General features: G+C 35.3%; 1 protein-coding gene across 1 annotated transcript in view; it reads right to left on the reverse strand.

Annotated features, from left to right (window-relative positions):
• The window catches only part of LOC108700149 (connector enhancer of kinase suppressor of ras 2), a 298,982-nt gene that overhangs the window by 93,313 nt on the left and 190,349 nt on the right, over positions 1-15,320 (reverse strand). The window contains exons 7-8 of the mRNA XM_041574976.1: positions 7,257-7,316; positions 3,126-3,194 (exon numbers count right to left, since the gene is read on the reverse strand). Coding sequence (XP_041430910.1) covers positions 3,126-3,194; positions 7,257-7,316 — 129 coding nt within the window. The remainder of the gene's footprint in view (positions 1-3,125; positions 3,195-7,256; positions 7,317-15,320) is intronic.

Below are 15,320 nucleotides of genomic sequence, written 5' to 3' on the forward strand. Positions count from 1 at the left end.
TGACTGTTTTCCAAATTATGGAAAGATCCTTGTATCTTGAGAACTCCAGGTCCTGAGCATTTTTTGTTAACAGGTCCCATACCTGCGCTCCCACACCAGGTAATGTCTATTGCATTTTGCAAAGATTGCCACTAGTGATGGGCGAATTTGTCCCGTTGCAAAGTGGCTAAAAAATTTGCGAAACGTCAAAAAATTTGTGAAATGCATTGTCAATGGGCATCAAAATTATTTCTAAATGGTCAATTCCAATTAGTCTACCTCTTATGTCCCCCTATAGTGTAACATAAATACTGCAATGCTTAACCCTTGTTATTAACACAGTAAATATTGTTTCTCAAAGTAAAACAGACTCCTGTGCTTATATCCTTTCAGTACTTAAAGAAAAAAGAAAAAGTTACTTTAACACATTTCCCTGATTTTACATTTTCCTGGATTTTACTTAATTTTTTCCTGGTTCCCTGAAAAATGTAAAATGGGGGTTCTACTGTATTTTTAAACATTTACACATTTTGTAACTTTGTGGAACTAATACAAACATATTAAGTAAACTGATACATATGAAGACATAAATCCTATTGCCAATTGCTTCTTTCTCCTTTACTGATTTAATCCTATACGGTATTGTACAGAAAACGAATGATTGCATACCGTAACCATTTATTTGGGCTCATTTCAGATATTAACTGGACCTGGTGGAAAATCCTAGTTGGCCAAGGGATACATTACCATGAATCCATGTTTAATGAAATTCTACTTTTTTCTGATTAATTTAAATACATTGACCCCCACGGAGTTCCTCATTTCCTTCATGGTGTCCTCCCATGTTTTATGCACTGCTATTCGGGTGATAGCTTCAGTTCTGTAATTCATGATCACATTTGTTGAGCTAAATAATAGATTGCATTCTTTGATGTACAGCTGTGCTAGCTTTTGATGTGGAAGTCCAAATTATTGCATGTCGTTCTAGGAAACAGTTGAAAGCCAAAAATGATGAATGAGGATATTTGCACCCCACTGTTTTGTAATATTACATTAAAGAGATACTGAAACCAGAAAATAAAACTTTTCCATAAAAGTATTTGCCGGATGCTGTTACACTGCCTGATTCCCTGTGTTTAAAACGATCAACATGACCTTTAGGTAACTTTTATTGTACTTTAATATTTTGAAGAGTTTTTTTGTACTTTAATATTTTGAAGAGTCTTTTTTAGCGTCAGTATTACTTTAAAGTGGATCGGTCACTCACACATAAAAAGCTGTATTATCAAAGTCCTTTGGAAATTGAACATGAAACCCAAAATCTTTTTTTTTTTTTTTAAAACATCCATACCTTTTATAAACTCATTGAAAAAAACCAGCTGTCAATTGTACAGAATATTGCCTGCCCCTCCTCTATGCCTCAGGCATAAACAAGTAACATTTTTATCCTTTCAAGGGCTGAACATTGTTAACTGTGTAATATGATCTAATAAACATATGTATGTAGGGACCCATAGGATCTGTTAGGCTCCTATAGAGTTAAATCCTTACCCTTTCTTTACTCTATTGTTATTGGATTAAGCTCCTGTAACATGTCATTTAGTACACCATTAGTTATTGGTCAAAGAGTGTAATACCATTTCCTGCCACACTGCTATATAGTGTTGTGTAGGGAGTGGCCTCTTCCTCTTTGGCTCCTGGTGTCTGTGCTGCTCGGTGTTTCTAATTGAGCCTGGGATCACCAAGGCCCCAGTAAAGCCATTTGCCCCAAAGGGACCTGTACCTTTGGTGATTAAGTCATGGACCAGGAAACCCTGTGAATGAGGTTAGCTATCATTAGGGCAGATCTTTAACAGACTCTCTAGGAGAGTGAAATAGACAGCTTTATATAGCATGAGCAGCTGTGTGCTCCATCAAGGATAGTAGCAGGGAGTAGCTTCCCAAAGGCTTCTTGTTTGCCTTTAGTGCAGGGACTGGATAGGGATAGGGTGTTAGGCTTTAGACTTTGTCTCCCTAACTACTCCACTGGTGATCCTGATCCCCACATAGGTATATCTGTCTTCTAGGAATTGATGTACACTTGACTACTATGCCTTATGGGAGTGACAGTCTTCATTGTGCTGTATCATCTTCTGCTATCCTCCCTCCTCTGTGATATGCTACACCTACATCATCTCCTGCATGAGTAAGCCTGTGGTCACTTGCATTTGCATTTGTTACAATAAACCAACTACTTTATTTGCATCAAAGAACCTCCTGGCATCCAATCAATCTATTTTTATACACTGTAGCCTATGTGTTGTAGTTATACTACATCTTAAAGGGAATGCTTCCACTTAGCAAAGGCCCTGACCCTGTTGCGTAAGTCACATGTAGCCAATGCTCTATCATACTAGTGGGTATTTGTCTAAATACAACCAAATAGGTGCTACATGTATATAACCAGTGTCACTTAAACACTTGTCTGTATACATACATAATTACCTAATTGACTGCAAGGTATAGGTGATTGCACCCAACCAGTTCTAGATTCTATTCCGTATAGTGAGTATTATGTGAAAGGCAAAGTGCCTTTAAGTTTGTTATGTCATGTGTTCCACTGCCAAATTTTTCATTTAGCCATGTCTTCTTTGATTAATACTGGTAAGAATTCTAAACAGATAATACATTCCTTGCCTTAAAATATACAATTATTGATTATCTTATTGTCCTTCAAAACTGCTACAACAAATTAATATAATGCCTCATCACAATAGCTAATTGTGTGCAACTCAGATATAACAAAAAGTTACATACAATTAGATATTGTTTACTATTTTTTTTGGGGCTGCTCAAACTACCTGCTTCTACTAAAGTTAAAATAAGAGGCACAAGTGCATAGTGAATACTTGCAGCCAATATTCCCTCTATTGGTTAAACCTATTGGTTAAACCACAGTTATGAGAAATAGTGGAATTGCAGTCAATTTATTTTATTTTATTAGATACTTTTGTAGCTCCGGAGTAGCCATCCGTGTGAATCAACCCTGTGAACTTAAACAGAATATTCCAAATAAATGTGAAATGCCCCTGCTTCCTCCTGTGAGAAATGTTCTCAATATCTATAATTTATTCTTTAAATTGACATGAACAGCTGCCAGTACTCACAACAGTTTGATGGTTGACCTGAATTACTTCATCACCTGCATGAATCTTCTTGCACTGGTCCGCAGGAGACTGAATGGAAAGAAATAAACATCAATAGAAATTGACCTGATGATTCTACATATAAATAATAGCAACAGAAGAATTAGCAATAGCAAACTGTAAATAGTATGCATGTGTTACATGCAATTTAATAGGATTAGTATTTGTAGGTATACTGTTTGCACTGAAAATTTGATTTTTTTTTTCCCAGATCTTGTTTTTGGTTTTCCTTAAACTAGGAATATTAAAAAAAAGCACAAAGGATTGGCAAGCATGCCTGAGATATGGATTAAAAATACTAAGTCACTGTCTAAATAAGTTTGATGGTAGTTTGACTATTAGATGATATACTTTTGTTTACTATGCAGGCTCTTATGCATGCATGAATAATGTATTAATAATGATAATTTTATGTTTCCTCCAAATAAGCTGCCAAGACTGCAATAATGATATTTTATTTTGATTTCTTATATTCCCTTAGCTCATAATGCTTTATAAAAATATACACTGAATTTATGACAATCACATATTAGGGTGCTGTTAATATGAAACCAAGCTGACACAAAATATTGGAAAATGCAATAAAATCCACATTGGTATATCAAATATTTATCATTCCTCATATTATTAGCCCAGTGCCTACTTTGCAATGTTACCTCATATTTCATTAGACTGAAACAAAAGGCAGCTGTTCATCAAGTTTAACCCTTCAATGAACCAATTCTTTTTAAAGTGATTGCAATGATATTTGGGGGAAAATCATCTCTCCTGTCTTTTCTTCCCACAGCCTTCGGCAAGCTCTCCGTCTGCCTGTCTGTCTCTTTCTGTGCATTGAGTCTGTTTTGTGTTGGCAAACTAGCCTTTTAATAGGATTCTTTAGTTGCCAATACTAAAATGATGCTCTGAGATATTTTTGATGGCAGTGTTTCTTTAACTGAGAATCCCCTTAAATGTACATTTTCAACCATATTTACACATATGGTAGAACATTAGACATAGGCATTAGGTAGTGAGATCCCTAGGGCCTTGCACACCCTGGTACTCCTGCCTTATGTGTATTAAATTATGTGCAAATGGAAATTCCAGGGGATACGCTCCTCATGCCCATGTACCATGGGCATGAGGAACGAATTGTAAAAACATTGTGTTTTGCCAGTGCAAATACATTTCTTTTAAAGATTTCAAGTTTTAGCTGTAATATTAAAAGAGAATACCTTAAATAATTACCAAAATCTAGTACATTTATTATTATATTTATTATGAATACATTCCTATTGGACTCCATGTATTTAATACAGTATCTGCTGTAATAGTAATAGTGCTAGAACCTGTCTAACATTTTCACTTGAGAAAATACATTCATTGTCATTAATTCCAGAAAATCACATGAATTCAGTCAGTTTTATCCTGTTTATGCTAAATTTGAAATGCAGTTACAAGAACAAATGGGTATGAATTAAACCATGCACTTCAGAAAGAGCGTATTTGGAAATGTATTCTGCCACATACAAGACGTTAAAGATACCTTAGATTCTAGGGCCCCAACCTTTTATACCCGTGACCAACATTCAAGAGTAAAAAAAGTTGGGGAGCAACACAAGCATGAATAAAGTCCAATGCGATGCCAAATAAGGCATGTGATTGGCTTTTTTGTAGCCCCTATGTGGACTGTCAGCCTACAAGAGGCTCTGTTTGGCAGTACACATGTTTTTTATGCAACCAAAACATGCCTCCAAGAATTCAAAAACAAGCACCTGCTTTGAGGCCACTGAGAGCAACATCCAGGGGGTTGGAGAGCAACATCCAAGGGGTTGGTGAGCAACATGTTGCTTGCGAGCCACTTGTTGGGGGCCACTGCTCTAGGGAACATTTTACATTTCTTTAAAACTGCCATGCCTCTAGATTACATCTAAATGAAACCCCATCCCCTTTCTTATCCTCTAACCTACTTACCCCCAAGTCCTCTCTTCTCTCCCTTTCATTTAGGGTTTCCTTTTGATGTAGTTGGAAGGGGAAGTGAAGATGAGAGAAGGCAGATCCGGACTGGGATTGAAAATATGCTCTGGCTCTTTAAGTACACAGAGACCCAACAGACCCCATGGACCCAATAAATAGTGACTGTATGTGGCATCTTATTGCAATCCCTCTGCATTTGCTAGAATCCACACATTGCTAATCCAGGCCTGGGAGTAGGGGATCGGCGAAAGGAAAGAAAAGAGGGCTTGGAGATTGTTGAAGGAGGTGCAATAAAAAATAGAGTATACAATAATTGTGGTTATGAAGATCGTTGAGACGGTGATAAAGGAGAGCGTGTATGAAGTGTACAAAGTTTGCAGAAGTAGTCTGGGAGTGCTCATGGAGTTTGTGAAGAGAGTGTACAGAGATTGTGGTAGTAATGAGAATAGAGAATGGATGCCTTTGTAGGTGGTGCATAAAGAATGGAATATACAGAAGTGATCATAGTTGGGGGAGGGCATGGAGATTGTTGAGGGAGGGGGATGAAGAAGAGAACTAACAGAGATTGTGGAAATTGTGGGAAGATGGCATCGACATTCAAATCTAAACACAATTCTGTTGGTTAAATGAAGTACCTCAGTGAATGATTTTCCATTTTTTAAAACAAAGGCGTTCATTATACAAAAATAATATCAATTGGCGTATTTACATTTAATAATCAAAAAATCAGTGAACTCCTGCTTCCTCTGCTAAAGCAAATATAAAAATCAACCATAGAAAAATGTACTGATTGGTTCCACAGTAAAATTAAAAAAGTTGTGTGGTTTAGAAAAGAAGAACTGTTTGAACAAAGCATTTCTAGGACATGTGAATTTACTGACAAAGAAAGTCATACCATTTTTTAAAGATTCAAATCAAAATGAACTGCTATACTGTTTACTAAAGAAGAATCTGCCATTTTGATTTACCACAAAAAATTACAGAATGCGTAAAAGAAGCTTCACAAAAGGACAGCAAAATATACAGCCACCCACCCTCCTACTAAAAGATTGCATGAAGGTCGCATTGCTTAGTTCGGGCCAGAAAGACGTGAGTGGAAAATTTTGTTTGGCATCTGCAATGCAAATTTCAGGGAAAGCCAATGGAAATGCTCCAAAAGTGAGAGATTTTATAAAGTAGTAAATGAGACAAATGACTAGGGGTCAGCTTAGGAGCCAAAGAGCAAGAGAACCCATTTGATTACTGATCATCTGAATGACAAGTCACAAGTTCAAGCACAAATGCAGAGAAAGTGAGATGAATTGAATAGCAATTAACATAATGATGTCTGCATATTGAACTTCTGCTTTAAGGCTATCTCTCCGTTTATAAATTGATCTGTGCGAAACACAAATTGCTAAAGGGTTGTGAAATCTAATTCATAGGCCAAATCATTGCAGTAAATTAGGTAATTTATTAAATAATGAAACTCTTGAACTTGTACTTACAAAGGCTACTATAGTAGGTGGGGACAGCACCGCTTGCATTTCAAGAAATAGTATAGAACCTCCTGCTTCTTTATCCACAGAACAATGAGGGGAAACAGGGAATCCTTAAGCTGTTTGTATAAGGCAGGTACAAATATATATTAACATAATTTTATGCACCTCAATTGCCATATTATATGTGGTTATTTTATTGTTGTATTTATTGCATAACCTATTTAAGTCAATGGAAAACATTTTGGTGGCAAGTCCTAAATCAGATTAAATGAGCTAGGATCAGAACCTCTTCAACAATTAATCGTAGAAATCTTGAGTGGCAATTCAGATTTGTCTGTGCTTCCAACTATGGCCTTTGGTATATAAAAACCACAAATAAAATATTCATATAGATATAAACACCAGATTGTATTATACTACCCTTCAACATATCCAGTCAAATACTGATGTTTAAGCAAGGCATGAAAAGGCATGATGATTTCTGGGAGCCCTAGGCAAGATTATTTTGAAAAATAAATATTTGTACAAGCAGCTCTTCGCCAATGTTTCATTAAGGAAATGAAAAATGCAGTGAATATATTAGCGTCATTTTAGCAGACATTTTTTTTTTTCAAGTGATAAACATTGCTCAAAAAAGATAATGAATTGAACTTACATTTTCTGTAGTTCCAGTAATCACATGCAGTCCATCATATGTAGACTTGATGTACATTCCCTAAAAGGCACATAATTGAAGATGTCAATAAGTCCTACACAAACAAAAAAATTAAGAGAAATCCTGTTCAGTGAAACATATTTACAGAACTTATTGAACCCATGTAACAATATTTTTATATATTCATCTTAATAATTTGTAAATTATCATTTATTTATATTTTATGTTTTGGAGCAGCCATGGCTTTATGTTCAAGATGTTTCCAACCAGATATTTCACTGGAAAGGTAGAATTATTTCTTGGTTTTATTAAGCTACTGCTTTGAACATCAGATTACATCAGAAAATATTTTTAAAAAAATACATTCCTTTGTCTATTGGATTCTGAACTGCTCTCTCCTTTCTGTTTATATTACAATAGCTCCTATAAAAGATACATTTCTATTAATAATTAATGCAGTAAAAAAACTTCTTGTTCATGTATTCCCTGTGAAATAGGAACAAACCAAATAAATCTGATACAATAACACTCTGCAAAGGTAATCATTAAGCATTACTGGTGAGTACATTATGTGGTTTTTAAAGTCATGTTTTTCATAAAGTATTTAAAGGTTTATGTAACCAACAAAAAAATATAAAGCTTTGTTGTTTATTCCCTTTAAACTTAAATTTTATACTAGAAAACAAAGGACCAGAAAATGTTATTTTATGGTTTATATTGTAAAAATGTATGAGTGAGATTCAATTTAACGTGGGAAAATTCTTCTTATTCAGTTCCAGTGTTTTCCTACAGACTTCAATAGAGTTTTCATGTGATAAACAGTGAGAGAAGTTTTGTCATTGAATTGGATATCGATCTATAGAAAATGTGGAACTGAAATAGGAGATAAGCTTTATTGGTCAAACTAAACCTGGCCCAAAGTTTGAAAATGTATTATATAGGGATTAACTGAATCTTGATTTGAGAATTGGCCAAGCTAAAAAAAAGTATTCATTTTACACAAAATGGCTTTTGAAACAAAGAGAAAACAGCTAAAGTTTTAAAAGTCTGTTTGTATATATACATATATAGGTATGGGATCTGTTATCCAGAATGCTCGGGACCTGGGGTTTTCCGGATAACAGATCTTTCTGTAATTTGGGTCTTCATGCTTTATGTCTACTAGAAATTCATTTAAACATTAAATAAACCCAATAGGCTGGTTTTGCTTCCAATAAGGATTAATTATATCTTAGTTAGGATCAAGTACAAGCTACGGTTTTATTATTACAGAGAAAAAGGAAATCATTTTTAAAAATTTGGATTATTTGGATAAAATGGGAGAGCTTTCTGGATATTGGGTTTCCGGATAAGGGGTCCTATATATATATATATATATATATATATATATATATATATATATATATATATATATATATATATATATATATATATAGATCGCACTTCTAATTGATGTTACCGACCTTGGACTGCACCCAGGCACGCTTGACCTCCATTTCGTGAGTGCCGGTTTTTTGCTTTATATATATATATATATATATATATATATATATAGATAGATATGTCTCCAATGTCCGCACACGCTATCTAAGTAATGATCACTCTCGAAATAAGGTATGAAGATACAAATTATGGAAAGTCCCCATATACGGAAACCCCCGGGTCCCAAACATTCTGGATAACAGTTCCCATACCTGTATTATAGAAATATTGCATTCAATAAGTGTTCGATTTTTATTAGTATTTACACTGTCATTTGATATCCTGCTTATTATAAGTTCATACATATAAGACTAGTGTTCACTGAGGTTTCATACATCAGTGCAATTCAGCTAACACCTGTTCAACCTTGTTCAATGGATTACCCATAAGGATTTAAAATGATGAGGAATTCCCTTTCACTCAGCTGAACTGAAGAAAATAATATTTATTCACTTGGATAAATATTCAAGATTATTAAGCAAGTCCAGATACATATAAAAAGTAGCTCTACCATACATGTGAAGAAATATAATAATAAAAAATGAGGTTTCTACAGGCCCATATAAGTTGCCAAAAACCATTTGGAAACCTTCAGAGTTGCTTAATCTCATCAACGGATACTAATTACTTTAAAGTGGACCTGTCATCCAGACACAAAAATCTGTATAATAAAAGTCATTTTCAAATTAAACATGAAATCCAATTTCTATTTTTTATTAAAGCATTCATAGCTGTTGTAAGCTCATTTAAAAATCTCAGCTGTCAATCAAATATTGTCTGCCCCTCCTCTATGACAGTGGCATAGAGGCTGGGCAGACAATTACTTTCACTTTCCATTCAGCACTTCCTAGATGTCACTGCTCTCCACACATATTGCTGTTCTCTTTACCGTTTAATTGTGTAGCCAGGGCATAGGAATGGACATCGGGCCCACCATTCTGGTGCACAATCAAGATTCTGAGATGATGCAAGGCTTGCCTTAAAGGGATACTGTCATCGGAAAACATGTTTTTTTCAAATCAGTTAATAGTGCTAATCCAGCAGAATTCTGCACTGAAATCCATTTCTCAAAAGAGCAAACAGATTTTTTTATATTCAATTTTAAAATCTGACATGGGGCTAGACATTTTGTCAATTTCCCAGCTGCCCCTGGTCATGTGACTTGTGCCTGCACTTTAGGAGAGAAATGCTTTCTCGCAGGCTGCTGTTTTTCCTTCTCAATGTAACTGAATGTGTCTCAGTGAGACATGGGTTTTTACTATTGAGTGTTGTTCTTAGATCTACCAGGCAGCTGTTATCTTGTGTTAGGGAGCTGCTATCTGGTTACCTTCCCATTGTTCTCTTGTTTGGCTGCTAGGGGGGAAAAGGGAGGGGGGTGATATCACTCCAACTTGCAGTACAGCAGTAAAGAGTGATTGAAGTTTATCAGAGCACAAGTCACATGACTTGGGGCAGCTAGGAAATTGACAAAATGTCTAGCCCCATGTCAGATTTCAAAATTGAATATAAAAAAATCTGTTTGCTCTTTTGAGAAATGGATTTCAGTGCAGAATTCTGCTGGAGCAGCAGTATTGACTGATTCATTTTGAAAACATTTTTTTTTCCCATGACAGTATCCCTTTAATAACAGTGTCCACAAAATGGCTCCTGCCTGCTTGCTATAATTATGAATTCCCAGACTGAAGGAAACAAGATTCAAATAATTTATATAATGTAATTAAAGTTCATTTTGCTTGACTAATGTGATAAAATAGGATTTGGAATGTTTTTTTTTTTGGGTGACGGGTCCCCTTTAAGTAATCCTTAAATATCCTAACACAATAATTTGCATATCCAGTTTTGCTTCAATGATTTCTGTGAAAAAGTGGCAAACATTTTCAGCTTTGAACTCCTTTCACTAATGGAAGCAATGTCGAAACCTTGTAATTACAACTTTTTGCTGTACAGACTATTGTGCAGCTTAATATCATCAGGGTTGTACTGCATTAGGAAAAGAAAAATAGCTATTGTGCTGTTTGCTGATTCTGTTATGCAACTGACCTAATTCTTAAATTACTAGCTAAGACATTGTAAATATTATTTTCTAAAAACATTTCCATACTTGGTTGGTAAAACAGAGAGTGTGTTCGCTTGTATAAATATATATATGGTAATGATTTTATGATTTTTGATGCATGATTTTTTGCACTTTCCCTCTGATAACTCGCATATGTTTGTATAGGCTTTCTCTATATAATATTATGATAAAGGGCCCAGTAGCAAGTAATGTAGTAGTATTCCTGCTTGACTAAGGATTACTGATTTCAACAATCTGAATAAAAAACAAGTTTAAATATTGATGATCTTAGAGCCCTATGGGTACCATGGGTTAGGAACTCCTGGATTATTGCATAGTCAAATATATAGGGGTTATTTACTAAACTCTGAATTTATCTGGTCAGGCGTTTTGGGGCAAAACTCAATTTTTTTTTGAGATTTTTTAAAACCTGATGCTGCAACAATCCCAAATCTGAAAATCTGACCTGACAAGGTTGTATATAAGTCAATGGGAGAGGTCCCTATTCTATTTGGAAGTTTCTGTGGTCTGCGTAGGAATTGGTCCAAAAATCAGTAATTTCTGGAGTTTTTGGGGCAAAAATTGGAAAGATTTGGGCTTTTTAGGAAAATCGTATTATTCGGGTTTTCACTCAATTTTATCAAGTTTTTACCTGATCCGATTAAATTTTTTTTTTTTTAATAATAAATAGCGTCAAATCATGGTTTCTAGTTTGGTCTGACTTTTTTAATTAAAAAAATTACCCTTAAATCTTCACATTTGAAATTACATATGTATAAGGGGTTTACCCAGTTCTTCACTAACTGCAGCACAATGGCAACCCTGCTGGTCAAAAAGAGAATATGATTTACTGCCTTATGATGACCTGACCTAAAATAGACAGGGCCACTATGCCTCTAAAGACTAGTTGAGGCAGATTTATCAAGGGTCGAAGTGAATTCGAGGGAATATTCAAAGTAAAAAAATTCAAAATTCAAAGTAATTTTTTGGTTACTTCGACCATCGAATAGGATAGTACCACTTTGAATTTGATTCAAAGTAAAATAGTTAGAATATTCGACCATTCTATAATCGAAGTACTGTCTCTTTAAAAAAACTTCGATTTCAATACTTCACCAAATTAAACCTGCTGAAGTGCTATGTTAGACTATGGGGACCTTCTAAAGCATTTTTTGAAGTTTTTTGAAGTTGAAGAAAAATCGTTCGATCGATGGATGAAGGATTTCATTGTTCGATCGAACGATTTTACTTTGACCGCAAATGGCCAAATTCAATGTAAAAAAACTTCGACTTAAATATTCAAAGTCGAAGTATTCTAATTCGATGGTCGAATTTCGAAGCTTTTTCTACTTCGAAATTCGACCCTTGATAAATCTGTTTATTTTTTTCTGATCTTTAAAGTGAGTAAATTGAATTTTCACATCTGCCTTCTTTTATGTGACTTTGAACAGCACTATAACCTATATTAATTTTAATAACTAATCACAAATGCTGTATGTGCATGGACACAGGTTGTGTTTTCTAATGGGAAATAGCATTCAGCGAACAGCTTCCAGTGTTTTGTACAAAAGAGGAATTATCTTAAATGAAGATGAAAATCAATCGAAGTCTTCCACAGCTGCAAAATCAAATAATCATGATCCATTTCCTTATTATTTTCCTAGGTTATATAAAGAACTGTTACATGAAGTAGTATAAAGGACTTGTGAAGTGAAGGGTTCTGTTGTCAAGTGGCATTTTTCCTGTAAAGAACTTAGAAACATAACTACACAGAAAATGAGGTTTAAAAAAGGTATTTCCTTCAGGTCCTGTCTAACATACTGTATAGTTTCTAGTTCGTTCAGAGGAAGACAAGAACCCCATATGAAACCATCTTCAATGTGCTAATTTGTGGTTTCTGTGGTTTTCTAAATCTAAAAGAGCAATCTGACCAGTCCTTGGATTAACTTTGCATGATGAATTAATTTTTTCTTGCTAAAAAAGAATCTAACGTTTTTAATTTAAAGGGATACTGTCATGGGAATAAAAAATTTTTTCAAAATGAATCAGTTAATAGTACTGCTCCAGCAGAATTCTGCACTGAAATCCATTTCTCAAAAGAGCAAACAGATGTTTTTATATTCAATTATGAAATCTGACATGGGGCTAGACATATTGTCAATTTCCCAGCTGCCCCAAGTCATGTGACTTGTGCTCTGATAAACTTCAATCACTCTTTACTGCTGTACTGCAAGTTAGGCTAGGGCCACACGGGAAGATTCAGGGAGATTGGTCGTCTGGCGACTAATCGTCGCGTCTTTGAGGCGACTAATCTCCCTGAATGGCTTGCTGGTACGACGTTTTTCAAAGTCAATCGAAATTGCAATTTCGAGCTACTTTGAAAAACGTATCGCCGCGTGTGAATAGGCGCAGGCGACTTTAGCGCTAGCTGGTGCGAGATATCAGCAAGCCATTCGGGGAGATTAGACGCGACGATTAGTCGCCAGGCGACTAATCTCCCTGAAATCTTCCCGTGTGGCCTAGCCCTTAGAGTGATATCACCCCCCTCCCTTTTTCCCCCCAGCAGCCAAACAAAAGAACAATGGGAAGGTAACCATATAGCAGCTCCCTAACACAAGATAACAGCTGCCTGGTAGATCTAAGAACAACACTCAATAGTAAAAACCCATGTCCCACTGAGACACATTCAGTTACATTGAGAAGGAAAAACAGCAGCCTGCCAGGAAGCATTTCTCTCCTAAAGTGCAGGCACAAGTCACATGACCAGGGGCAGCTGGGAAATTGACAAAATGTCTAGCCCCATGTCAGATTTCAAAATTGAATATAAAAAAATCTGTTTGCTCTTTTGAGAAATGGATTTCAGTGCAGAATTCTGCTGGAGTAGCACTATTAACTGATGTGCTTTGAAAAAAACATGTTTTCCGATGACAGAATCCCTTTAAGCTATCTAATATGTCAGTATGATTGCTTTAGGGGAAGACATTACAGCTCTCATAATGAGAAACTAATTGTGCACCTTGAGATTAAATCTCCTTATCTTATTTCTAAATATATGCACATGTCCATTTCTAGATGGTCAGCCTTTCTTCAATTGATGAGTCTCACTTGCTGTAAATAACTTTATTATCCACAAGTATTCCTAATTTCTTCTTTATCAAGAATTGACTTATCTTCGTCCCATAGGTATCTTGCATATTTTGAATCCTAAGTAGGCTCTTCTAAAATGCAGCCTCTATGAGGACAGCCTGTACCTGAAGTCAGCTTTATTGCATATTTTGTGTTAGTAAAGCTTGAGATGTATAGTTTAACTTTTAGCAAATCAGTTGAGCTATTAAAGGGAAACTAACATGCAAATAAAAATATAGTTTGTACTTCATCTCTTGAGAATTAGCTGCAAGATCTGGGGCATATGCCATATCTCTCTCTCTCAGCAGTCACATTTTGATTGGTGTGGGTTCCCTTTTGCCTAGAGCTAAATGAATGAATGACTCGTACACAAGGCTGCATGAAGAATAGATTTCCGAAAGTGGATATTGAGGCGTTACTTGTTTATTTCTGAAATGGTAATTTAATGGTTCATTAAAAACATGGTTTTTAATTGAATATTATTATATATACATACCTGTACCATACTTTGGCCAAAATATGTAAGCTCACATGCCAAGACAAGGCCCCTCATTCTACTTGAGTCCTATTCTATCTGTGAGATTGCAGTACATTTAAAATCAAGTCCCCCAGCAACCAATGTGACTGAGTAGTAAGACCATTGTGCAATTACCCTTAGCTCAGGAGCTCTAATGAGAAAGTGGGGAGCTTTTAAGCCCCAGCTATTTAACATACACCTGTGAATAGTTTGTGTATTGTATAATGAGGCTCATTTATAAACACTGGGCAAATAAGAACCTGGGCAATAGCCAATAGCAACCATTCAATGATTAGCTGATCTGATTGGTTGCCATGGGTTACTGCCCAGGTGCAGATTTGCCCAGTGTTTATAAATAACCCCCTATGAGTTTTTGTGATATTTTTTTTCTGTTCAGAGTTTTAAAGGGGAAACCACCATTTTTTCGGAGGGAAAAAAAATAGATTTTTTTTGTGATTATTAAATGCTGCTATTCTATACTTAGTTATCTTCATACTGTGACCCAAAATCTAAGCCTTGTACCCTCCAAATATCATTGCAAGCAAAGACATGAAGTCGGTTAACATGCATTCAGCTGTAATATGACAATAATGTTTCCTGTAACAAATTGCTTAATATAGCAGATTCCCTACCATTATTATTGTATGGGTGAATGAATCCAATTTCTATCAACAGTAAATGAATCATAATTCACATTCATCTTTTCATCCACGGATATGCCTTTTATTGTCCTTAATTGCAATATATATTTTATTCGTAGATAAAAATAGAAATATGTGATGTTAGATGAGCAAATATCCTAGTTAATCATAACTAATAAGAAAAAAATCTGGACTTCTCTTTTGAACCAGGTGCAGACATTAGATAACTGCCATGCTAAAAC

This window comes from Xenopus laevis, chromosome 8S (assembly GCF_017654675.1).
Source record: "Xenopus laevis strain J_2021 chromosome 8S, Xenopus_laevis_v10.1, whole genome shotgun sequence".
Classification (NCBI taxonomy): Eukaryota; Metazoa; Chordata; class Amphibia; order Anura; family Pipidae; genus Xenopus; species Xenopus laevis.